Here is a 27714-nt window from a genome sequence, read left to right on the forward strand (position 1 = left end):
GTAAGCTTTCCTCAGCTTGTTATTTGATTACTTTAAAAAGAAAATTGTTACATTTTCATTTAGAATAGTACAAAAAAAAAAACAACTTCAGAAGTTCCAGGAATGAGTTTGATGTTTGCGAAGGAGAAACGTAAGAAGACACTCAACGAGATGAACTTTATTCACTGAGCTATAAGGGCTGTAGGAGGAGTTTAAGGAGGAGTGTGTGTCTTGTGTGCGTGTTTGCACAGAGAGGGAAACGGAGCACGCTCAGTGTGTTTGCTCCGGATAGTGAGGAGCTGTCCATTGTCTACGGTGCTGAAAGTGGATTATTGCTTCAACACTTAAAAGTGGAAGAAAAATTCAATCAGCAGGAGGGAAGAAACTTAGAAGAAAAAGAAGAAAGGAAAAACAGGAAAAGCTCAGGAGATTGCTTCATTACTGGAATCCTGGAGGCAGAAAACACATTTAGATAAAGTTTTCTTAGAAACTAAGCTTGTAAGATCACCTCTAACAAGCTGTAGTTGTCCTGGAGAGTTGGACAGAGCTCATTTCTTCAACACACATCTTCTCTCTCTCTCTCTCTTTCCCTTTCTCTCTCTCTCTCTCTCTCTCTCTCTCTCTCTCTCTCTCTCTCTCTCTCCCTGAATGCACACCTCGCTCTTAAGCAGTCACTAATTTGGACACATTCAGGGTTGGGATAGAGAGGGAAGAGGAGGAGGAGGTGAAGGAGTGGTGAAGAGGGAGGGAGATCACCAGCTTTCTTTTTTTTCTTTCTTTCCCTCCAGCTCAGCGAGAGGAAAGGCAACACAGACAGAAGAGTACACTCTCCTCTGCTCCTTTCACACTGTTGGATTCATACGCTCCACCCGACAAAGTTATATTGATTACTACTTCTGTCTGGGAGTCCTGCTGCTGATTTGGACCTGGAGACCCCCTGCCCTGTCCTAGCTGCTTTGTCCCTGCTCAGGATGACAGGCTGTGCAAAGCGCTGCAAACAGGGAATTATCAAATTTGCCCTGTCCCTGCACAAACTGGTCACTGGAACTCTCAGTAAAGGTATGTAAGTCCTTGACAAATTCTCTTCTGTTTTTTTTGTTTGTTTGTTTTTTGTTGCAGGTGCATCTCATATAAGTTGCAAGCGGAGAAAGTAGCCCCCCCCCCCCCTCCCCTATCGTGTGTGCCGTGTGTGTTGAGAAAAGTTACACCATAGCAGACAAGGCTTCAAATGAACAGGCATCACAGAAGCAGAAGTTAAAGTCCATCCTGTTCATCTTTCATCTTCAGCTCATACAACTCTTTTCTGTCTCTTCTCTTGTCTGCTGTTGACCTTGTTCTGCTCGGCGTGCTCTCCACAGGGAGGAGTGAAGGAGACAGAGATGAAGGGAGTACGCAGCTAATAGAGAGGAGAGATAAAGTTGATATAGAGACGATTGCCGTGTGTGTGGGTGTTTATGTGTCTGTGATGCATATGAGTAATAAAGCCTATTGGTGTGGCATCGGGGGAAGAGGAGCTGTGCACACAGGATGCTGAGAGGAAGGGGAGGGTTTTACAATTGTGATTCATTAGCCGGGTTTTAGTGTGTGCGCTTGGAGTGGTCATAGTTCACTGCAGCATTTTTGTGTGCTTACAGCATTTTGATCTTATTCCGATGCTTTTATTGTTGAAGCTGAGACTAAGTAAAAGAAATGCTTCAGAAACTGTATGCGGCATAGGAGCAGCCCGGAGGCACACACATACACACTTACATTATGAAGCCTTTCCAGCCAGTTGACATTTTGTCTGGAGGGATGGAAAACATCAAAAGAGTCAGCGGCACACATACAGTACTCAAACAAAGACATGCTCAAATGCGAGCAAATGTTTTGGATGGCTCAAGCATTCAGATACAGTGGGTAGAACTGCCCTCAAGGTCTCACTCTCTCTCTCACACTCCCTCCCTCCCTAACTCTCTCTCTCACACACATACACACACACACACACACACACATGCTCTACGTCACAAGGAAGCTGCTGTTGAGGTTTTGTTGCGTAACAAATAGCTCCTTAAAAGAGAAATTCATCCATAGTGAAAAAGGGATCGTGTAATCTCTCAGTCCTGAAAACTTAAATTAAAACGCTGAATTACAAACACAAACATGTGCACATACTGTATGTATGAAAACACTCATGGTACCAATAGATGGCCATGAAAACACCCACACATTCACGGAAAAGAGATCAGGGTCTGCATAATGTCAGCAACCAAGGCACACAAAAGACAAGCACACACACAATTTGATAAACACATTCACATGCAGCTATGTGCACACACAGGTCTACATCTGCACGTGTTCAGAGCTCTGAAAGGAGCGAGAGCTACATCTGTAACAACATCAGATATGACAACAGCAATAAAAGCAAATGGGTTAGATGCACACACACATGCACACACGAACACAACATTCAATATCCAGCCTCAGTTTTGGAGGCTTGTGTTTATGACCTCTCGCTTTCCATTTCAGGATGTGAGACTGTGCCCTCTTTGTTGAAATGGTGGAAACAAAGTTGATTTTCCTTCTTTGGTAGTTGAATGGCAGTAATTTCACTCTAAGTTTTTACTGGGTGCTTGGGTCCAGTTTAGTTTCAGATGTTGTCTGTAGCAGTCACTAGATGGCAGTTAACTGGGCTGTTATGAAGCCATTTGGAGGAAATGGTATAGGAGTCTGATCTAATGAAGCTTCTCTTGGATTTATTTTGTGCTAAAAGTGTCTAATGGTGTGTCATTTTCAAAGATATGATTAATCTGAGGATCAGTTTTCCTTATTAGAACAATGAAGTTCAAAGACAGAAATGCTGCATCACTTTTGTGTCTGGAGATTGTGCAGCAGCTCGTCAACAAAAACAACATGAACACTGTCCTCTCAAATTTCAGCAACTTGGTCCGACAGTTCCCGTAATGCAACTTGTTTGTTCATTCCACCCACCTGCGCATTTTAAGTTTCACTCCTTCACACTAAGTAACACTCATTATTGTTGTGAATATTTTCCTCATTTTATTAATTGGTTAAATAGGCCTTTACCCTTCTTCATACCCATTTCAATCTTCCTTGAAATACAACTCGTCTGACCCATCGCCCTTCCACAAAGTGAAAAATGTCTTGTATGTCTTTTAGGGAAATAGTTGATATCGCTCTCTTCAGGAGCTGTAGGCAAGAAAAAAAACACACACACACACACACACACACACACACACACACACTTAAAGGTCAAGGCATGTCACTCCACATCTCCAAAGGTCATACAAGCATATAGTTTCTCTCCAAATATTAAAAAAGAAGGTATTGATCCATCATCAATCCATCAGGTTATGATGCAGTCTATGTGTTCAACTGGCACATTAAGAAAACATTGTTTCCCTCTTCCATTAAAGGCTAAACAGGGACCCGTCCTCTCTGAAGCCAACAGGCCTGGCTATGCGTTCTACACTCACACAGACACACAGTCAGCGTTTTAAGACAGTTTATGAGAGGTGGTATTAAATTGTAGGGAAAGAATAGCTCTACTGCACTCTCTCAGTCGCATAATGAGCTTTAGATGGGTCCCTGCATGGGTGCTGAAGGGGACAATACTGATGGTTTGTGTGATCAGTGAACTGAAAGGAAAGGAGAAACAATGAATACTTTAAGGGTTTAGTGCTGTGCAGAACCACAACCAGAGCAACATTGACCTCTGCTGGTAGCAATGAGAAAATACAGGTTGACAGGTAGAAAAATTAGCTTCCATTTTTAACACCCAAGCACTGTCAGTTAACCATACAAGGGGTAAAGAATCTGTGTGATATCATTCTAATTGACCTTTTACAACATAAAAAAAACCTAAAGCACAAATAAAAGACTTCTATCAGTCTCAACAACCTGAAAAAATAAGAAAGAATTGAGTATTGCCCGTTCCCTTTCTTGAATATCACTCATATATATCTTATATATCTGACTTCCGTAACATACAACTTAGCAGAATTCAGGTTAGTATTATGTCAGACAGAATGAATAGAAAAACCTTTTTAGCCGAAGCAATATGTTGGCTTTGAAAAAAACATGTATTGTAATTCAAACTGATTGAATCCACTTGTAAAGTGTTTTTGTAGACTGCTGTTGTATGGAGAGTCATTTTAAATACTATTGACTGTAAATGATCAGTTAATAATATCAGTAATTGTTTAGTGTAAAGCCATGTCTGTTGAATTTCTAATTTGCTTTCTTCACAAAAATCTCAGAATGGATTGGCCATTGTTAAGCGTGCTCATTTCTTCGTAGCTTCCTACTCACAAGAACGAATCATTTTCAATCAATTGGTTTTCTTTATGTTTTTCTCCCACTGTCTGTCACTCCCTGAGAACCCTGAAGACACCCAGTCAAGACCTGACCCACTGTAAACATCCTACATGATTTCACTTATCCTGTCCTTGCAGACCTCCCCTCAGGTGCTTCAGTGGCATACAAATCCACCTGCCTGAGGTAGTCTGGACACAGGTGATTGGAGCTATCAGCACATAAAATAGTGTTGGCTACAAAACCACTAAACATGTAAATCCTTCTTGTCGTCTGAGGGAAGCCTCCAGGTACTTGAATCTTATTTTACTTTAAAACCCAACACATCATCTGTTTGTGCATTGCATTATTTGTCTGTTTTACCACCTTGTTCCTTTTGAAAATGAACTATAAATCAACCTTTGATGCTCTGAAATTTGCTTAATCTATTCCAGGAGGTGTTTTCTTGTAATCAAAAACAAACCCTCCTCAGAGGAGACGCAAAACACAGAAGATAGATGTGCTGACTCCTCTCAGTCTTCAAAGCTTCTTCTGTGGGGAATAGGAGGAAAATGCAATCTTAATCATCCTCTTTGCTCGACTGGAAGAATATTCCTTCGGTAGAAGTCTCCGCTAGCAGCTCACAGCAGGAAAACTCCACTGTCCTATATTTGAATATGGCTCATGATATCTGGATGTTAACCTTTGTGACAATAATTCCAAAGCCTTTATGTTTTCTTCTTATTCTGATTCTCTCGGACTGCACAGCAGATGGCGTCAGATTCCTCGACCTAGATTCTCACAAAGATTATTGTCCCATACTGTCCAGGTAGATCAGAACACAAGTGAAGTCTTAACCAAATGAACCATTAAATATTAAGCATGTAAAAGCGCTTGCTGATGAAGCAGCTCTTCCTCTATGGTTGACGAATGCTGACGGATGCAAAGGTGTTCTTCTTTTTTCAGACTTAGGGTTCACCGGCATCGGCAATGAGAAACTCGGATCTGAGGTGTTCCTCATAAGTGCTTAATGAAATATTCAGCAGCTCCTTTTTTTTTTTTTCTCACTCGCTTCAGGTCCCCCTCCCCTCCTGGAGTTAGGGGGACTTGGCTGCAATTTGTATTCAGAGAAGAGGATGGATGGGTAAATGAGAACAGAAAGAATGGGAGAAAGATGGAAGAGTGTGTGTGTGTGTGTGTGTGTGTGTGTGTGTGTGTGTGTGTGTGTGCATGATTTTAATCTTTGCACCTGTATATCAGTAAGCACATGTGTGTCTCGGCTTTGATGCTGGATATTTGCATGTGTGCTTATCCCACCTGTGTCTGTGTGCACATGTACTTGTCTTCTCCATAATGCTGTCGTGTCACTTTAATGTGCCAGAGGGGACACAGTGTGTGTTTAATATAAAATATAATGATTCATATGGAAAACGCTCTCACAGGAGACGACACCACCCCCCACTCTGTTGTAATCAATCCCTAAGCTGCATAAATTAACACTTCCATCACTGTTATCTGCTGAGGAGCGAGGAAAAGAGAGACACAGAGGAGGAGAGTCGATAGTTGTGTTGGTATTCAGTTCACAGAAACCACTAAGGAACTTTAGGTAAAGAAATACAACTTATCTGCAGTTAATGAAAAGCTAAATTGCATTTTCATTGCACTTTTTTAAAATTAGCCCGGGTTTGTCCTCATTACTGTGTGTACAGGAATAAAAGGTGACAGAGCTCGAGTATAGCACCAACAGGAAAGGTGATCCTTTTTGTTAAACATTTATGGAAAAAGACATTTAAAAGGAGAAAAATGCAAGCAAGCTGGAAAACACAGGTGACTCAAGCTGACTGGATTTTAAAGACCTCTACAAAATGTATCGTCTGCGTATCGACCAGAGGGAGCAGGTTAGATGGTTTGCCACAAAAATAGGTTTTTCACATCTTGACAGGTGACATAAAGTATGTGGGCGGTATGCAGCAGTGAATCTTTGAGGGAAATTCACTGTGGGACAGATAAAAGCAGCCATGGTCACGAGAAGGTTGTCAAGGAGAGAAGGCTCAAGAAATTCCCCCATACAGGCTCCAGATCTTTCAAATCAGCATTGTTTCCACTAATTAAACGGAGCACCAATACAACTAGTCACCAGACATCTTACTCTGAATCAGTATATATCTCTGAATGACACTTTGTTTAGGCCCTTATTCAAACGTTAACATAGAAAAAAAGGGGTTGATGAGTTTATAGCCTTGTTAGCCACAAAACAGGTCTGCAGGTCTCGACAATATAACTTGATTTAAGGTATTTTATCCATGAGGGGATCCTGTAGGAATTATTAAATAGGTTTTTGGGTTCACTTGCTGCAGAGTAGGCTGTCCCAGCTGCATTATGTTGTTACTAGCTGAGTCAAGCCCCAAAACAGCTAGCAGTTAAATAGTCAGCGTATCCAGACAATTCTCAGACTAAGTCAAATATTCAATTCTATAAAATCATCAGGTTATTGACCATATTTACATGGCAGCGATTTTCCTCTGTTGCAACACTCGGGGAGTTTCTTTGCTACATTTTTTTGTGTAACCAAATAAGAAAGGAAAAAGTGTAAATTCTTAGCCAACATCAGTTTAAGCTAGCAAACAGTAACGTCCAAGCTAAAAATATCGTTAGGTAGAAATATGTCGAGTGCTATAGTCGTTCTTTGTGACACAACTTTTGGTAGAGTAAGAGTAATAAAATATGATGTTTTACTTGACATGTGACCTGAATTTAACATCTTTTCAGTTTCTGCTCAGTCAAAAGGCGATGGATGTGTCTGATCCTTTATGTTTAAATTATTTGTTAACATCATTACGACATGAAGCATTTGAGTTTCCCGACCTCAGCGTGACATCAGAGGAAAATGGCCGCTCTGTGGATATGGAGAATTTGTAGCTATTTTTCTTTCACCTTATGAATTCAATGGGTTTTAGAACTTTTCTTGCTGAAAACAGGAACGTTTAGGGAACAAAACCATTATGAGGCGAACTGAGGGGGAAATCAGAATCTGGTGATTCTGCTGGTTGATTATCACAAGTGACCAACAGTGGTAATGTGTAAAGTTAGCCATTGACAACAGATTGCTGTCTTAGTCCCAACAAAAGCAGTTTATAATCATAAACACAAACAAACCACACAATATTCATGTTTGAAAAGTTGGACCCTGTGATTTGACATGACCTCGAATTTGTTTCTGATTTCATCTATTGAAAATCAATTGATCAACCAAAGGTTTGTCAGACCATCTTCATGTAAGAAATATAGTTGATTTATTATCCGTAAGACAAATTAAGTTTTTCTTTAAGCAATCATGTCATGTGTTAGATTTGCATCTTGCTATTCTTGAGGGAAAAATAAATAAAGCGTTTGCTCCACGCACATTGGTTTCATCGACATCTTCAAGTTGATGTTGAAAAAACGTTCACTTTCATTAATGTCTTTTGGACGATAGATGATGAAAGCCACATTTATGAATACTTAATAAAAACATTTTTTAACCCACATCACTAACACGAACAAGCTATCACATTTTAAAAAGAAAAATAAGGTTTTAGACGCTTTGACCCGATTTTAACCTGTTTTCAACTAAATTCCATTGTTGAAATCACGGCTAGTGCTCACTGGGATCTGTGAGGACAATTGAGCATGTCTCCTGAACTCCTCACTCCATTAAATGTAACTGTTGTTCCATTGCTGAAGCGTCACAGAGCCATTTATTGGCCAGGCTCAGTTTTCACTCCTTCATCTCTCTCTTCTGTCCCGTCATCTCGTTTCTGTCATTTTCTCAATTTCATCCACCACCTCCCCCTTGCTTCCCTCCTCACCTATCTCCACCTCCATCTTCTCAATCCTCCCAATTCTCTGCTCTCATTTACTTCTCTCCCACCATCTGCAGATCCTCCACTCCCTTCCTACAGTTATTGCCCCCCTGTCTCATTTCTTTCCCTCTCTTTTTGCCTCCCAAGTCTCTTCCCTCATTGCCTTCATATACTCTCCTCTGAATTGGAATGGCTATGACAGTTTCCATCCAGCTTTTGTCTGATTAGAGGAGGCAGAAACTAACTGGCCAATTTCTTATTCACTGCGTTCTCACCACACTTCCTCTGCTTGTCAACACCTTTATTCCCCTCTGCTGTCAAATGCTCTCTCTATTTACTACTCCACTGTCTCACCCCATCCTTTTCCTTCTTAACGTCCATCCATTCATGCAGGCAGCTGTCTCAATCTAGTAAAAGATCCATTGTGTTACAGTTAATAAATGATGAGAGGGATAGGCTGGCTGGCACTCAAAATGATCCACAGCACTCTGGACAGGCCCGAGTAGTAGCACAGACCAAGTCAGGCTTAATGTCTTGGAAAAGCTTGGCGCTCTGCCTAATGCAATTGACCTGTTGCTGTTTGGTGTTATTGCACTGTAGTGAATTGCTGTTTTTGTTTCCCTGTTTAAACAACTTAGATATTAATGCTTCAATTACTTTGGGTTTGACAGCTGAATATCTCAAAAGCTAATGCGTCAGGGTGAGATCAGGGTAAGGGACTCTAACTCTGAGCCCTTCCTAAGTGATGCTGGAACCTCTTTGGAACTGATGTACCTAGCATGCTGATGCTGTTTGTATTTTTATATATTTTAAAAGCAACTACTTAACGACTACTTAATTTTTAGAACAATTACACGATTGAAAACTGAGCTGTTGATGAAATATGTGCTGCAAAAGGATATAAAAAGGCATTATAAGTTAACATGCTGCCACCCATCCAGCCATTATCTTGAGCCTATCCAGGGCTGGGTCACGATGGCGGCAAGCTATGCAAGTTGCCCAAGATGTCTCTTTTCGTGACTCCTCCTGGGGGATCCCAAGTAGTTCCCAGGCAGGAAGGGATATATAATCCCTACATTGTGTTCTGAGTCTACCCCGGGGTCTCCTCCCAGGTGCTCCCAAAGCTAATGATCATAGATGAGGGTTGGGATGTAAATCAAAAGCTTTGCCTTTCAGGTCAGCTCCCTCTTCAGCATGATGGTCTGGCATAATGCCCCCATACTGCAGTACTTGAGGCAGAGACTCTCTCTCCTCCCAGAGCGAGGAATCCATCGTTTTTTGGCAGAGAACCATAACCTCAGAGGTCCTGACCCTCGTCCCGACCGCTTTGCACTCTGCAGGCCCCAATGCCTGCTGGAGGTCCCAGCCTTCAAGAAGCCAACAGTACAGCATCTTCTGCAAAAATCAGCTATGTAATTCTGAGGTCCTTGAACCAGAAAAAACACCCTCCTTGACTGCGCCTTGAGATCCTGTCTATGAAAATCACAAACAAAATCAAACAAGCGGAACATGTCTGCCGAAAATGCAGACACAGCTCACTGTGATTATATCTGGTGGCTTACAGCGCCGGCCCCGGGACCCCATGTTCCCACAGTACCCCCCCCCCCTCCCCTTGACACTACGAGGAACACTATCGTCAGCCTTCTTCAGGTATACAAAACACATGCAGACTGGATAAAGATAAATTCTCCAATGCCCCCCCCATGATGCCATGCGAGGGTAAAGAGCTGGTACGCTGTCCCATGGCCAGGACAGAATCCACATTGTTCTTCCTGTAATAGAGGTACGACAATCGACAGGAGCCTCCTTTTATGCATCCTGGAATAAACTTTCCCTCTGAGGCCGAGTATGTGATACCCCGACCCTCCAGTCATCCACGATACATGAAAAACCTTCTGTAGGACACAGACAGGGGCCTCTACCAAATGTTCCCAAATCTACCCATTAAGGTTTGCCAGGTAAAACACAGAGGTAATCAATGATTTTTGACCCAGGACGTTCTGGTACCAGGTACACTTATGAACATCCCTATGCTCAGACATGGTGTTTGTTATGGCAGATCCATGACTAGCACAGAAGTCCAATAACAGAACATCACTCAGGCTTAGATCCCCAGGCGGAACCCCTTCCTGGACCCCACCTCGTGACTCCAAGAAGGCTGCATACTCCGAACTGCCGTTCAGTGGATAAGCACAAACAACAGCCAGAGCGTTACTCCCTGCTACTTGCATTCCTAGAGAGGCAACACTCTCGTTCACTTGGGAAAATATCTATCTATCTAATATACATAAATATAACGCAGCTTAGCCAGGGCTTGTGAGTATCCCCACACCTGCCATGTGCCTCTCACCTTGGACAACACAACAAAAGGAGACAGACCAGCTCCTCTCCAGCAGATTGGTTTCTGAACCAGTACTGTGCATTGACATGAGGTCCTTGGTGACATTCCATGTGCCAAGAACCAATCTACACTGGCTCCAGAGGGGTGCCCGAGTCTCCCGCTTCTGGCCAAGGTTTCTGTGTTCTGCTTCTGCTGAGTCATGGAGGTTTAGAGGCAAATACTTAAACATGAACAGTTTTGGGCCATTGCATTTGACCTTATAATCAACCAAATTGTTATTTTTTACCCAGGCTCCTTGTCAAGTCATCACTGTATATTCTTAGCTGAAGCAAGAAATGCTACCAACTAAGATTGTACTCTGTAAGGATCTGTGCTGAGATCTGGGGATCTCCACTCATGTCAGATTAATTTGCTAAACAGTCTTATAGAACATGGATGAAGTTCAGCAATTCATATTTGATTATCACAAAACTAATCTTGACTTTTTTAGTAGCTTTCTAGGAATATTTGATTTTATCTCAAAATCTCCCTTTTGAAAACTGAATTCATCCTATAAGTGATGTTCATGTTTATTTTAGTTGATGGACTTCTCACCTTTCTTGGTTTTAAGATTAGAATCATTCTTCATCTTTCTGTTTGATAAACAGACTCATGGTGGTAATGTAGAAGCTATTCTGGACCTTTACCATGTAAATTCCTCATAATTATTTGTGAGCTGCTCTTATTACAACCAAGTGTAATCCTTCTATAATGTTATTTTATATAGTCTTTCTTCTCATTTTCCTTTTCTTTTTTTCTTGCCTTTATAAATCACCTGAATCACCTGGATTTTGAAAAGGGATTTATAAATAAAGCTTTTATTATTATTCCCATCTTTCTTCAGTTTGTTTTAAAGCTTGGTATTTGGAAATATAAGACCTTCAGACACTGAAAAAAACGTTCTGTTTTTTCTGCTTATTTTCAGTTTATTCAGCTGTGATTCAGTCTTTCGCTCCACTGGCAGACGTGGGTGCAACACATCTACTGGAGTTAAACATCATCACTACAGCAAATCACGTCCCCTTATCTTGTCTATTCAGCCGGGCTTTCAGAATTTAATTTGCTGCTGTGTTGCCGCTGTAGTGTGTGTTTGAAAACCTGTTTCTGTTTGTGCATATATTGCCACTCTTACTTGTGGTAACCAGTGGGTGTTTGTACATGTGTGGTTGTGTGTGAAATGTTTTTGTTAATATTTGATTTTAGAAAAGACTCCTGTCAGATATGTGTCTTTATGCAGAGCTACAAAACGAGATGTGTGTGAATGTTGGGGTGTGCTCTGGCCTCTTGTATAACTAAAATATGTCCCTCACAATTTCCCCCAAACACAAATACACACCTGCCTTGCAGTGGTTCCTTTTTCAGTTTCTTTGTCTGCGTACCTCACTCTACCTTTCTTTGTTTTATCTCTCTCCTTCTCTAAATCTCAATTTCTTCTCACACCTCCTCCACCCCTTTCTCTTGTTCTTACACTGCATTGATCCTTGCCAAATGGCCTTCTACAGCCAGTAGCTTTTAATGAATGCCGTGGCCTAATAGCTTTATCATTGGCCTTGATGGCTTCAGCCTGGTCACAGCTACGGCTCAGCTGTAAATTGTTTTTCTTAACTACAGCCATGTGAGGAATTTCAATCGGGGTGAAGTCGATGGCGTGGTTGCAGCCATCCATTCTCTACAGCAGGCAGTTACACACAGGGCAAGAAGGGGTTAACGTGAGTGACAGGGGAGTGTATGCGAGAGGTTCATTCCCCTGGTCGTATTGTCGTTGAGGACGTGTGTGTGTGTGTGTGGTCTGGGTGTGTGTTTGTTTGTGTGTAGCTGATGGATTCATCAGCAGACTAGACAGAAAAACATGTCTGACACAGTGCAATGATGCCCGCGCTGACATATGCGAGGCGGCGTCTCTGCAAATGTAGTGGTGTCAGATGAAAAGAGCTTTGTCTGTGACCCACCCGCTAGCAGACTAATCACACACACGCACACACACACGCACACACACACACACACACACACACACACACACACACACACACACACACACACACACACACACACACACACATGAAGGACAGACAGCTCCTGTCAGACTTGTGCTTGTGGAGATAAAGCAGCAAATAAACTCCACGGTCAGACCGTTTGCCTGCTGAATAGCAAAGGGGGACTGATTATTCTGGCTCTCTTTCATATCCCCTCTCCTCCTGCGCTCTTCGTGTTTTTATATCTCTCTTTTTCTCCCTCTCTGTTCTCCTCCTCTTTCCCCTTACTTTCCCTCCCCTGCTGTTGGTGAATCCTCCAAATTTGTCCCTGTTCCTCTTTCCTCCCTTCTCCTCTGTCCTCGTCATTTCTCAATCTGTTTTCTCCTCTCCCCCACGCTCCCTTGAGTTCTGTCCCTCTTACAAACCCCCTCTCCCTCTCTCTCCGTCTCTGTCTCTTCCTGTGCAACAGTGTGCAATCCTTCTTTCCCCACTAGACAGACGAGGAGAGCGACTGAGACGAATAGGAGGCGAAGAGGGAGCTGAAAAAGCAGAGGGAGAGACAGAGGGAGGCAGATACATAAAGAGGCACAGAGGAATTGATGGAATGACAGGCTGGTGGCAGGGAACACACTGAGAGAGAGAGAGAGAGAGAGAGAGAGAGAAGAAGAAAGAGGAAAAGGAGAGAGGAAGAGGGCAGGAGTGCTGAAGAGAGAGAGAGAGAGAGAGATAGAGTGGATGTAAAATAGGAAGCTTCAGTGACTGCGTAGACAAAGGTAGCCTCAGAGTGCATGTGCGCCTGCTATTTCATTCACACAAACACACATCCTCTCTCTTTCTTTCTCACTCACTCACTCACTCACACAGACAGACACACGCACAGCCTCGAGCAGAAGCGGCAGAGCTGTGTGCGTCCAAGGCAGCATGAGAAGTGATATCTATACTTCCACATACGCAGCTGGCTGATGCACTAACTTAATTACTGGGCAAGCATACTTTACGCACACTCACAGGCACACCTTGATCATAGGCAAGCAGACTTACACCTACCACACACAAAACTCGTCTCCAGCTAGAAAGTCAACATGGGTCTTGTGATGGGAACCTTTTCCATGCAAACAAAGCAGGTGAACTTCCACAAAGGTAAGACTTTTATTTGTATTAAAAAATAATCAAATGTTGACTATTAGGGATGTGTGCTTTTTTTTTTAAGCACATGCATGTGGCTGTCTTGTGAAAGAAGCACCTGTCATGTTGTGTGTATTTACCTTAATGAAGGAGGCTCGTATGGTTGCTTACAGACTCATGAATATTACAGAAAAAGTGCATTATGGGAATGAACTGAATGTTTAGGAAGCAGCAATGTAAGTTGGCATAAATTTTCGTCATTGGTTAATGATGCAATCATCAGGCCACCTGTCCTATAGATGTAGGATTGTTTGTGCATGTGTGTGTGTGTGTGTGTGTGTGTAAGTGTGAGTGTTAAGTGTGTGCATACACCAAAGTGATCAGGCAAGTCTATAAAAGGTAATGGTATTTTCCCCTGTTGGCCTTCCTAACCAACCTGCCTCCTGTCTGCCCCGCTTCTGTTTGACAGGAGGAAACTGGCACTGACACTTGAGGCTTGCATGCTAACGTGCGTGCTTGCCTGCGTGCGTGCATGTGTGTTTTTTGTATGTATGTATGTTTCTGGTGATAACTGTGGGCATGCAGTTATGTCCATGAAAATATGTTTGCATATAATTCACTCCTAAAATAGGAGTATTTAAAGGTGTGTATTTTGTATGTGTTCTATGGCGGCTGTGGCTGTGTGTGTGTGTGTGTGTGTGTGTGTGTGTGTGTGTGTGTGTGTGTGTGTGTGTATGTGTGTGTGTGTGTGTGATTGCAGTAAATCAGTGTGCTGTAATCTGTCAGCCTTTGGCCCTGGTCTGTCTTGAGTGTGTTGACCTCAGACATGATGTTTATCACCAGCAGACACAGAGCTCCAGCACACAGACTAAGGAGACATGGAGCTCCAAATCCTTATTTTACACTGATCTTGTTAACACTGACTGTGTGTTACATATGCTGTGTCAAGAACTGTGTAGGCGATGTTAATTGATGTGAATGATATGCAATGAATCTTGTGTTAGTTCCTAAGAAAACCGCCTTTCAGCTGTCCATATTATCTTTGTTTTACCTGTCATGCAGTGCAGCCAGAGCCCACAGACAGTTTGAATTAGCTGTAAAAAACACTTTAGGGAGCATGTAAATGGTTTTCTGAAACACAGTCATATATAGCATCCTGCGTGGGTTGTTTATTTTAATTCCTCGACCCGTGCCTCATTGCATTGCATGGCAACAGCTCTCAGCACAATACTTCAGATGTTTGCTGAACTGATACTTTAGGCACATTTTCAAGGAGATTTTTCAGCTGCCTAAAATCTGAAATATAAAGAGACATGGAGATATTATGGAGACGACAGAGAAACATCCGCTGTGTTGTCTTGATCCATTTTTTTTTTTTAGCACAACCTATTCACTCAGAAGGAAACAATGCTTACAAAGCAACTTACATGTATTTTTAGCCAATTTAGTGCAGGATAAGCTCTCTAGTTAGGGTAACCTCTAAATAGCAGCCACTTTGAAGTTTGCACTGTTAGTAGTGAGGAAGAGGGAGGGAGGGAGGAGAGATGAGTAAAAAAGTGGGAGAGAAAAGTTGGGAGAAGAGACGAGGGTGCTCCTCGGGGGACTGCAGTGTGAGTGTCAGTGAACGTGTGTGTTCTACCATCTGCTGCAGTGTTTATAAAAAGTGGCCTAATGAAAGCAGGGCAGGATTCATTTTGCATGGAAGGTTGGCTCACCCTTGATCGCCGCCCAACATGAGGCAGCAACCAGCTGGGATGCTCCCGAAGTTAACTTGCTGAGAAAACACAAGTTTTAAGGAGGAGAAAATATTCAGATTCAGTGTCACAGCAGTGGTGGGAGAGACACAGAGGCAGAGAGATGTGAATTCACATGTACTTCACCCTTACCATTCTGAACTTGGATTAATTCTTTGCCATATGTTACATTTTCTGGTAACAGCAGATGAATTTTGAGGAAGATATTATCGGAAGTCAACAGATGGTGCCTCAAATGATCCCATTTAGAGGTTGGTAATCAAATGTGTTCAACAAAAACAGTATGATCAAAAACATGTATTATTCCTATAAAATGGATGTACTAACTATTTCAATAAAAACAGGTAGTTTGGATTGGACTTGACATCCTGCTAAGGACTCAAAACACACATTTTAGGATTTAGACGTGTTTTCGTTAATTGAGGAAATCAAGACCACATTTTCAATTCGGCTCAATATATAATGCAGAAGCGAGAGACGTAACGATGATAAGTAGTAATATACAAATGGGTTTTAGACCTCCAATAGATGTTTGTTATTTTTGAAAGCAGAAAGCGAACTCACATCTTTTCAAGGTCTCTGTTGACACCTGCAGGAAGGTTTATTATTCTGCTCTGTAAAAAAGAAGAAAAGCCAACCGACATTTACAGCTTTGAATGAGCAGGTCGTTAGGGAAAACCTGGAGGTTGGGACCTTCTAAAGGGATGTAAAGATAAATCAAAAAAATATATATTAGTAGAGACAGACAATAGACTTAGTAGTGAGAGGGACGACATTCAGCAATGCCCCCTCACTGATGGTGTTACAGTATTGTAAGCATAATAGGACATCAGGATATTCTGAAATCATCTTTCTTGAAAATATCTGACTAAGTACACTATAAATATTTAATGGATTTAAAGGAGACACCCTTGTGGTTTGTTAGACACTGTATTTACCCCAGGTACAAGTGGTACACAATGCTTTATTTAGGGGACAACTGTTGACCACTGACTGATCATTGATTTTCTGAGGAGTGAGAGGTATGCCTCCCAAGTTTTTCCATTATTTAAGCTTTTGGTGGCCCAGAGATAGAGCTATTGTCTATAAAAACAACATTATACAAATATTTATGTTTCAAAATACAGTTGTCAAAGCTTTTGAATCATTGTTTGATACATTGCGTGTAACAGTTGGATTGATTAATCTTTCATTCCCCTCTCAGCACCCTGATCTTTCATTTTGTAACTTGGGTTAAGTGGATATGATCTCCTGAGAGAAATGCAGAGAGCCTTACGGTATTGCTTAGCGGCTAAAAGCGCAAAGGTACATTTTTCCAGTTACCATTCTTAGCTCAGTATTACGAGCGAGGAGATTCAAGTCGAGAAAAGACTTAAAAAGCACGTTCACGGAGTAAGTGGCCAAGCAAGAGAGTGAAAATGTCAGACTGGCTTTTAAGAGGGTGAACTGCACTCCAAAACAGTTGTGGCGTCAAGTTGCAAAAAATACAAATTGTTGCATAATGTTCCTCTCCATATTTACACTCCTGTGCTCAGTCCTGTGCATGCTGAATGAGAGAGACTCTGTTCAGTGCTGTGTTTTGAAAGCTCTATACAACTGTAGTCCATTTACAGTCCCATTCAGCAGTTCATATTAAAAGACTAAATTGACTAATAATGAGGTGACTAAACAGCAACAGGTGTTTTTGGCTTTAATAAGAATGAAGCCAAACTGATGCTAAGGTCTACATACAGTTCTGGCTTTCCCTCTGTGTAAACAGAGAGTTGAAATATTAGCTGATGCCCTGAACAGCCCATATGGCCATAGGTTGGCACTAAGGAATTTATCTACAATTATCTGTCTCCACCTGGGGCGAAAAAAGAAAGAAATTTATCCACTGTCACTGTGCACAAACTGCTCTGCTGATATAAAATATTTCCCAGGGGTCGTGTAATAAACTACAAAAACCTGCACCTCCCCAACACATTCATCTCCCTGTCCATTTACTCCATTTGTTTTTTGCCTCTTCTTTCATTTCTCTCCACTCTCTCCCTCTGTCAAGTGGATTTCCACTCTCCCTATATTTGTCTTGCTCACTCTCACCTCATTTCACCTCAACTTTTTTTTGTCTTGTATGTGTTTCTCCCTTCAACTTTTTCTTTGCTATTTCCAGAGATGTTCTCTTTATGATCCAGGGCGTCTTCTGCGAGCTCTTTATCTCAGGCTTCTGTCTCTTTTCGCTCTCTTGAACCCTCACATCTTTGTGTTCAGAGTGTTGCACAGAAGAAGGCCTTGTTTAACTCTGAAGATAACTTCGACTGCTTTATGCTTTCATGCTGAGTTTTAGTTGTGGTCTGAAGGATAAATGTAAATAGACGTGTGTATGTGGGTCTGTTGGAGGAAAAGTGTGTTTGTTTCAGCTTCTCAATCTGCCACAGGGCTAAAAGAACTGAGGGACGAGGAAGACCGTTTCTTTAATAGGCTTTATAGTTTCCACCCCTCTCTCTCATCCCCGCACATCAAAAGAAGTGCACCAAAAGGGCCAATTAGGACAGCAATAAGAGCATTATTAGGCACATGGAAACATGAAGACAAATTCCTAAATAATCTCATGTGTGCATGTGGTTGTTTGTGTGTGACTGGGTGAAGACGTGAAATGATGAAATAATGAAATTACAACCTTATATCTTCTGTTTCTCAACACTCTTGTTTATAATCTGTAGAATTTTACAGGAAGCATCATTTCCATTTTTAAAAATGCCCTTCATCTAAGATCCTCTTTGATGTCTCACTGTTGCAAATTAAACCCACTTTCAAGCATCCTTTTAAATAAAAAATCAATATAAATTATAATGCTATATTTGCATATGATTTGCTGCCAAATCGTTGGCTTGGCTCAAAGATAATCAACATTTCCCAAGCAATGTATCTCTGCAGACAGCTCAGCCCTTTGCTTGCCTTCAGGCTCTGTGGTACAGGAGCCAATGTGAGAAATGCAGATGATGAATATAGATAGCTACTTAGCTCAGAGTGTAATGTTAGGCCAGCATGCTCAGTCTTTACAGCGGTGACGCTCATCACTTGAGCTTAATTAATTTGACAACTGAAATAAGGCTCAGGGTACAAACTGTAGATGTTGCCAATGTAACCCTACACATCATACACACCACAGTGGATTATCAAACCCCAATTGATTATTATCGTCTGTCACTGGACATAAAGCCTGCATGCCTAAATAAGTTTTTCAAAGAGTATACAATATTTTAAACACTTTTTAGTACACACTTTTATTGCAAATATGTGATTTGATGTTTTTGCCTGGATTTTGAGCATTTTGTATTTTTTATTCAAACTGTATCTGTGTAAGAAAACCATGGAAGGTGTGAAGGGGATACAAGGTGAAACACAAGAGATGATTATTTCTATCTTCATATTCATTATATTAATTAAGCCAGGCAGGAGCTGTTTCTTGTGCAAAACAAAAGAAAACTTTTTTAAACTTTTAAATAGGACAGCAGACGAACGAGGCAAACTTTATCATCTGTTTTTTATTTTGTTTTTCTCAATTATCAAAGGAAGATCCGTCTGTCTAAGACCCAGTGCAGACGAGAAAATCTACATCTGAGAGTTTGAATTGAGTAAACTGCAGAGTCTGTTGCAGTGTGAAGGCGGGACAGAGACAGAAGAGCAGCTTTAATTATCTGCAGAGTTAAAGAAACCTTGACTGAATGTGTGAGTTACAATAAGAAACCGAGCACATTAATCATGCCTTTCAGAGACATTAAACACAGTCGACAGCGTGATATCTTACTGCTTCTTTCTCTGCTCTGATGTCAGAACTATCTGACACGGGAATAAACAACAAAACGTATGTTATCAAACTAGGATGTGTGTGTGTATTTGTGTGTATGTGTGCTGCTGATTTTGCTGTAAATAATCAATGATGTATTACTGTGTCTTTGTAAGCACTGCCGTGTCATTTACTTGGAATAGCAAGCCAACAACTGTACACAATGACATCTACTCTAATGATTATTTTTGTCTGGGTATCAATTCGCCATCTTTTATAGTATATGACCATTTTATTCTTTAAGGACGGACATTAGCTGTCCCTTTAAAAATTCTGCAGAAAAAATCTATACACAGCCGCTCAAATCCTGATGAGTGTTTCCCTGCTTCTTCCACCACCTGCCAGAGTGTGTGTGTGCGTGTGTGTGTGTGTGTACGTGTGTGTGTGTGTGTGTGTGTGTGCGTGTGTGTGTGTGTGCGTGTGTGTGTGTGTGTTAACTAAGACATCACATCCCATGCCAAACTACTTAGCTCTGAGAATAACGATGGAGCGGAAAGTGTGTCGATGAGGAAAACAACTCTGTTCCCTGTGCGCAGTGCTTCCCTCTCTGTTGCTGTCTTTCTATAGTTTTCTCATTGATTCCCTCTTAAATCACCCTCCATCTTGCAATAAGGCTTTATCTCCTGCTTTTTCACACTCCACACTTCTGCCCTACTTTGTGCGTTGCTTCTCTTTTTTCCTCTTTTACAAACCCCTTCATCACTATTTCTCCATTCAGCTTTGCCCTTACTTCCCCTCTCAGTCCATCTTTCTCTCCGTTCCTCCTCTCCCTGGATGATGACAGATCAATAGCAGAGAAGCCTTTAATTATTCTCTTTTCATAATGTAATGGGAGCTAGCGAGAGGCTCAGTGTGTTTCCACTAATAAAGATACAGAGGAGCGACTGTGGGAATTCATTTGGACAGCACATATTAGTGTTGAATTAGATATGACCAAAGCTGTGTGTCAATGAAACATTATAGATCCATAGTCTATGTCCTGAACCTCTTAGTAGGCAAAGGGGGAGTTTTTATGTTCTGGGCTGCAGCATAGCACTGAGGTTGGTCTGAATGTGCTGCTTTTAAAAGCTGAGCTGATTTTCTGAAGCCTCTATCCGGCGGTTTAATCTTAATAAAGATCTTTAGAGATTCATTTTCTACCACACTTGCTTCCTCGTCCCCCCCACCCCCCTTTATCCTCTTTGTTCTTCCACCTTCCCCTCTGCAAATGTAGTGTTTGCATGTCCCACTTGCTCTCTCCGCTGCCTTTTCTTTCTTGTGATGCCACTCGCCCACTCTCCTGGCTCTTGTTACCCACTTCTTTCTTTCTCTTTCGCTCTCTGCATCGCACTCTATAATCTCCAGCTGGAAGCTTTCCTGACGCGCTTCCTAACTCTCCATTTTTCATCTTTTATTGCCAAATATGTTTCCATCTCGGCCATTTTTTTTTCCTTCCCCCTTATATACTGCCTTCCATACTCTTCCAGTTCTAGCTGTTCTAGCTTGCCAGTGAGGCAAGGGTTCTTGCGAAACAGCGCTTTCCCTCACATGCCATCAGGGAAATACCCGGCAATTTTGGCAGCCTGTTGTACACTCAAGCACACACTCGGAAAAACACACTTACCCGTGCTGTTTCTCTTAGCACTACAGACCGACTTTGCAATGATTACTTGAAGGAGAAAGATTTCTGTCAGTGTGGAAGCAGCCCTGTCAGGGACCGCAGGGAGATGGAGAGGGATGAAGATGTGAGAGAGGAACAAGCAGGGAACAGTATTTGAAACGACAAGAACACCGGGCTGATATGTTCCAGAGATTTATAAGGCAAGATCGCTGGATAAGGGTGTATCAGGGCAGGCCGAATGCCTGCAGACAAATTCATAGATGAGAGGGGGGAGAAAGATGGATAGATATGGTTTAAGGCTAAAGATGAAGCAGGGTGCAGTGAAGATAGCGAGGAATCACTTTGATGGGCTGTGAATTCCTACAGGCACAACTCAGACAGTGTGTTATACAGCAGAAAAAGCAAAGAGGGTGAGCGGCTTGTGTGTGTGTTTGTGTGTATAGAGCAAGATGTCAAATGCGTCCACAGAGACCTCATCCTATGATCAGACATTCTCTCTTCCCTACTGGTGCGCGTGTAAAATGAACATGCGTACATATGTGTGCTTCTCTGTGTGTGCTTCTGTGTGTGTGCTTCTGTGTGTGTGAGTGTGTGTGCAGGCAGGGTGAAAGGAGGCATTACTCCCCACTGCTGTCCATTCTGTCTCTCTCGCTCTTGTGAAAAAAAAGTCAAACAACACATCCGAGCATTCATGAGCACATTTCAGCTGAAGCAGATTGCAGATTTTTTTACTCACCAAACTAAATATTCGCAGCTAAATCTTCCCATATGGCTCCCTAACAATCACACCTCGTTTATTATTCATCAGCAGCAGACAAAAAAGTGCCTCATATCCGGAGCAGTTGCCACAATCACAGAAGCATTTTTATGGACTGCTATAGCTTGATATAAAATGACAATGTGTCCATTCTCCAAATCCACGACTGACAACTGAGCTTTAAAACCTGACATATGCATCATGAGCAGTAGCAGTCGTTTCTCTTTTTGACAATATCTCTGCTCATTTTGTGGGGGAAAAAAAGATTTGTTTTTGTCCTTGAAAAAGACTGAAACTTTGATCAGTACTGACAATGACAGTTTTACATGTTTTGTCCTCAGGCTGGACGCTTTAATGTTCAAAGCTCAGCCGCAAAATCCAGTCCAGTGTGTGATTGTGTTGTCTGACACCAACACTGCTCTCTCCTCTACATTCATTTCAAATATTAAGTTGCCTGTTACTTCGCAGACCCCCTTTTATAAGAACATTAAAACGGAGGAACCAGTACACAAAGATGATTGTTCGACCTTGACAAGCAAAAACATGAAAATGCTTGTTTCACATGAATGAATGATGAACACTTTTGGTACATTTCTATCCGTTGGCCCTTTATACGGTACACATGCAGAAGTCTTTACAACAGCTTTGCCATTAAAACTATCTTCACAAAATGTTCAATGTTCAGTTTTTGTACATTGTTAAATATGTGTAGGCCTACTGATATGGTTAGCCTCCATTCATGTTTATTTGTATAGGTGTATAGTATGGAGAAAGTAAACCGTTGCCACAGACTAGAGCATTTATAGCCTAAGCTATAATTTGCAATGCCCGTCCCTAGATATTCATGAGGATGGAGTTCAATCTGGTGTTGCAGGAGTCACATGATATTTAGATGTGTTTCTAATGTTTCTGTCCTTCCTATTTACATACTTAAGTTTGAAACATGTACAAAGGCGTCTGAATATAATGCAGTTCAGCACAACAAAATCCTAACTGCACAGAATGAACACCTTGAAAACAATATCAACAAAAAGCATCACAAAAGTAGTCTTTTGCAGAACAGGTGTATTAAGATCAAAGACATTATATGTGTGTTTAAAATAAAGTGGAGGCCGTTTCATTTAACTTTTGATGCTTTAGGAGATTTTTACTGTTGATTCTATAAAATGAACATGAATTGGGTTTAATTTCAAATGTCAGACTTTGACCTGTTGCTTCTTTAATTAAAGGATCTGGCCTCTACTTCCAGCCCTGCTTGAAATGTTTTGGATGTGCCTGTTACAAGCACAACAGGTTGTTTGTCATCTGTAACTGGCTTCCAATTTATCTGTTTGTACTTTCATCGCGTCACACCATGAACCTCGTTTGTATTGATCGAGCTGTAATTAAAATGTGATTTCTTCTTCTGCTGTGTGCGTGTGTGTGTAGCTTGAACAGGCTAAGGCACACCATCCTGCAGTGTTATCTGCCACTTGTCCTAAATCTTCTACTTCACACGATTAAATATACTATTCTTCTTCTGCCTTTCCGGATTTTAATGTCTTGCTCCTCTCGCTTCCTTGACTTTAAGCCTTTTCCCTTTTTTCCTTGCCGCCTGCCCATCTCTCTTCCCTCTTTCCTCCCTGCCCAAGAAGCCGATCTAACAGTGAACACACACTCTCTTGGACCCATTATCCGTCCCCTGTAAGCATGTGTATGTGTGTGTGTATGTGGGGGTATTATGGATGGTTGAACAGGGATGATGGATGGAGTGAACGGAGGTGGTGATGGATTGAAGTGGCCTTTTCATGAACAAACTGTGATGTTGAGGGGAAAAAATGAAAGATGCACAGAGTTTCTCCTGAATTTTGTCACATGCACATGTTCACCTCCCTCCATAATTCATATTTACCTCAGCAGTCAATATATCAGCCGGTATGTATTTGCATATTTGTGCTCCATTAGAGGAAGACAGATGTATTTAGGTGTGAAATGCAACAGGGCATGTTTGTTGTTTTTCTTGCAGAGTGATTCACGCTGTGTCATCATTTACAAATCAATGGGTAGCCTCATATTTTTTTTATAATTCAGTGAATCAACATCCTGCCGATTTCACGGTGAATCACTGATGCTCGGCTCGGGCTTTTGGCTTGTGGGTAAAGGTAGGAGGGAGGGAGAGAGAGAGAGAGAGAGGGAGGCTACAACCCCTCATGAAAAACAAAGAAAATGGGAGGGAGTGAGAGTGGGAGAGCGTGGGGGGAAGAAAAGGGGGGAGAGAGAGAGAGAGAGAGAGATAGAGAGAGAGAGGAGGAGCATGGTGGAAAGGAGTGAGAAAGTAAAGGAGGAAAGAGAGACGGAGGGATTCTGCTGAGGAGGGAAAGAGGAGGAAAGGCGCTTGAGGGTAGCGTGTGTATGTACGTGTGTGTGCGTGTGTTGTAGCCGTCCAAACACGTCACAAAGAGTTACAGACTTCAGCATACAGACACGCTTGTTTCCACGACGACGACTGCAAACATGGGGGCTGTGGTGGGTACGCTGACCATGCAGACCAAGCAGCAGAGAAGGCCGTCCAGGGGTGAGGGGATACACACACACACACTTTCATAAACAAACTCACATGCACTTTTATTTGCATACAATCAGATACCCTTATCAACACACTACGCCTCTTTTTTCTCTCTTTAACACACCTGCATGCACACGTGTGTGCAACAGGAAAACTTTCACCTTCATATCTGATGTTTTCTAGGTGAAACAAACGACGAGAGCGAGCTGAAGATCAAAGATTAATAACTGCTGCTATGTCCTTTAAGATGCAGTGAAAGAAAGAGAACATATGGTGTGCTCGGTGTGTGTGTGTGTGTGTGTGTGTGTGTGGGTGTGTGTGTGTGCGTGCGTGTGTGTGTGTACGTGTGCGTGCGTGTGTGTGTGTGTGTGTGTGTGTGTCTGTGTGGAAGAGGGTGGAGGTGAGAGGGGGACAACAGGTGTTCCTGGTGGAAAATAAGTCTTTAATGTTTTTCTTCTATCACAAAGTGTGACAGTGTGTGTGTTTACTCATGTGATGCTGAGCTCATCTTTTTCTGCCAGATAAACCAGGGAAGGAGAATTCTTTTTTTTTTTTTACTGTATTTGATTCAGCGTTTTTATGTATGTGTGTTTGAGTCTGTGTGTGTTAAAGAGGGGGGCTGAGGGTGCTGGTAAACACACACATGTCCAAGGTATTTGTCACTCTGCTCACACACTGCTTTTCTGTCTTGCTGTTACCTTGGAAGCACGGTAGCCATGGCAACAAAAGATGTCAGTTTTGGGGTGGGAGGGTGTTGGCGGCGGTTATGGTGCTGGTGGGGCTTTGATGAGATTGGGGTATTCCTAAGTAAGTCAAGGCCATGTGAAAGAGAGGGAATAGTGGGAGATGTGAATATGCTGATGGAGCAGAGGGAGGTTTTTCTATGATGACCTGTTGCAGAAACGTTTTACTACCTCATCCTGATAAAAACCTGCAAAACACATTTATAAAAAAAAATCTAACAAATACAAGCTGGTTGCTCCAATGAATGGGCACAGTAAGCAGGAGGTCATTGCCAATGAAAATACCCTCTATTAATACTGTGTACTCATTTAAACATATCTGTTGCGGCAGGCTATTACTGGTTTGCCAGAGCAAATTAGGCCATACAGGATATTTTCCAAGTGACTGCATATGGCTCGTTTCATCTTTTGAATCAGGTTCTTTTTTTTGTTTTTTTCCCTCCGTGGGCTCAAACAAACACCTCTCCCTGTAGGTTTTTAAAAGGCTCGGCGTAAATTTGTTGCTATTTTGAATAATGAGGTGGTTGGAGAGGCGCTCACATTGTGCAAACGTGTGAAATATGACTCTCCCTGCAGAATGAAAACAAAACGTTTTTTTTTTTTTCTCCCCTTCCACAAATGCCCTTGCAAAAGATGTGAAATAATGGGAAGTGGAGCCAGAGCTATTTGGAGGTTGTTTATAATTCTGGTGTAGTATTATGGTGCTTGAGCGTCTCTCTCGCTCTCTCTCTCTCTCCCTCCCGCACAACATGTTGGCTGTATGCAGGATTAGTGCCGCAGGGCTTGTATGTGTGCAGCCGCCTCTTCTGTGGGGTTGCAGATAAGTTCTGATCCGGGATCATGACACTGACAGACACATTGAGAGGGAAGTCAGTGCATGGCTCTAATATTGTTAGATTAGATGCCTACATGATTGATCCTTAAGCACAAGCGATAAAGAAAAAAAAAGCCCTGTGTTTGCATTCTGCGCCTGGAAGACTATTTGCATTTGGGCTTGTCTAAACTGTCTGTTTCTATCAAGCTGCCTGCTGTTCTCTCGACTATCTTTGTTTCCTGTCAAGTTTTCTTGTTTTTCTTTGACATCCTTTGGTTGTAGTTTCCTCCTACCTGTTGTGTTGTCTGCCTGGTTTTGTCTGGCATCAGGCAGCTGTTTTCCCTCTAATCTTTCGTATAGTGGCCTCTGACAACTCATCTCTCAAGCTTAATTTTCTCCTGGCATTTTTCTCCCTTCCCGGGTGAATTCTTCATTTCTCTACAGCCTCTTCCTCACTTACTCCCTGCAGCAATGTTGTCTCAATCTTCTCTCTCTCCTTTCCATGCTACTCATCTTCATATCCTGCATTTTTTATGCTTCTCCATCCCTAAACCTTCTCTTGTTGTTGTTTTTCACGTCTCTTTCTGTTATTTTAACCCTGCTGCTTTTTCCTCTCCCTGTTATCTGCCTCCCACTCCATCTCCACGCTTGTTTCCCTTTATCTTACTTTTAATTTCCCAAACCTCACTCTCACATGCCATCACCACAATCTGCTCCTGGCAGCCTCATCACAATACCGCTCTCCTCTCTCTCATTTATGCCTCCATTCTTCCTCTCATTTTCTCCCTTTCTCCATCACCCACGCTCCCATTAGCTAGTGTGAGTGCTTATTAAGTCATCTCATCATTCTCGTCTCCTGGCATCCAGTCATTTGTGTTCGTGTGTAAATGTGTATTTACGTGTGTTTTTGCAGATTCTGTGTCTAGACATGTATTTACTCAAAAATCACTTTTGTGTGTAACTAATTTATATTTGACTCCCTTTCAATCAACGTTGGCGCATCGATGCAATATGTGAGGCAGTGACTTTAGGTGGAATTCTTTGTGTGTGTGTGTGTGTGTGTGTGTGTGTGTGTGTCTTTGTCTTATGTACACATAAACACAGCACTCCAAACACTCTTATGCCCTCCTGTCCTGCTTCACAAGCTAAGGATTATCAGCAAACAGATATATGTGTGTGTGCGCATACAAGCATGGGAGTGTGTTGCTTATCTAAAGCACACGGGTGCTAACTGTTTTATCTGTGACCCTGGAAATATTGTGTTCATGTATTTCTTGTTTAATAGTGTGCGGCTGGATGCATGGGGCTCTCTACTTGTGTGCTGAAGCGTGTGTGTTTGGGTTTGTGTGTCTTTTCAACCAAAGCACGACATCGGAAATTCAATGAACTGTTGGCTCATAGGCCGGTCATGGATTGGCCCCCGTGTCCATCGGCTTGAGCGTGGAAAACAATGCGTCTCGGAATGAGAGCTTGATTTCACGCTGTGGAACATGATAATGTTGTGTAGCTTTCTTGGTGCTGAAGTGTGTGTGTGTGTGTGTGTGTGTGTGTGTGTGTGTGTGTGTGTGTGTGTGTGTTAGAAGAAATGTTGCAGCTGAAGTCTATTTTTATGATACTTCCTCCATACCTATACCTCCAGGGAGCCCATGGCCAGCAGAGCTGCTACTTTCTTACAAGAGCTCTCTACATCCTTAAAGAGGCCGGTGAGAGAGAGCCCTCTTCATTGCTGCCCGGACCGCAGATTAGGCTAATTCAGATTATGCAAATTACTTGCTCTCTGGCAAGGATTACAGGACACAGTACGAGAAGGAAAGAGAGAGCATGGCAGAGATGGAGGCGCTGAATGAGGGGAGATTTTGGCAGAGTGAGGGAGATAAGAATTGGGGAAGAAATTAGAGCTAACATTAAATACCAGAGGCAGGAGTATTTAAATCCTGTTTCTGGGCCAGAGGAAATGTGTTTGTTGTAAGTATTTTTTGTGACCGCTCTCTGTCTCCGATAGAGTGACGGGCAGTCTATCTTTGCTTACAGCTCAGGCCACTGAGGCCAAACTCTGAAAGAAAAGAGTGCAGGCTTTTGGTCA

The 27714-nt window shown here is 42.1% G+C and overlaps 1 protein-coding gene across 3 annotated transcripts in view; it reads left to right on the plus strand.

Annotated features, from left to right (window-relative positions):
• Positions 1–706: 706 nt before the first annotated feature.
• LOC109993008 (Kv channel-interacting protein 1) overlaps positions 707–27714 on the plus strand; it is a 36888-nt gene continuing 9880 nt past the window's right edge. The window contains exon 1 of one of the 3 annotated variants that reach the window (XM_020645811.3): positions 707–1038. In XM_020645811.3, coding sequence (XP_020501467.1) covers positions 951–1038 — 88 coding nt within the window. In that variant the 5' untranslated portion in view covers positions 707–950. Of the gene's footprint in view, positions 1039–12856; positions 13605–23830; positions 24084–27714 lie in introns of those variants that run through there. The other 2 variants (XM_020645814.3, XM_020645812.3) reach the window with 2 other exon arrangements.

This window comes from Labrus bergylta, chromosome 9, assembly GCF_963930695.1.
Source record: "Labrus bergylta chromosome 9, fLabBer1.1, whole genome shotgun sequence".
Classification (NCBI taxonomy): domain Eukaryota; kingdom Metazoa; phylum Chordata; class Actinopteri; order Labriformes; family Labridae; genus Labrus; species Labrus bergylta.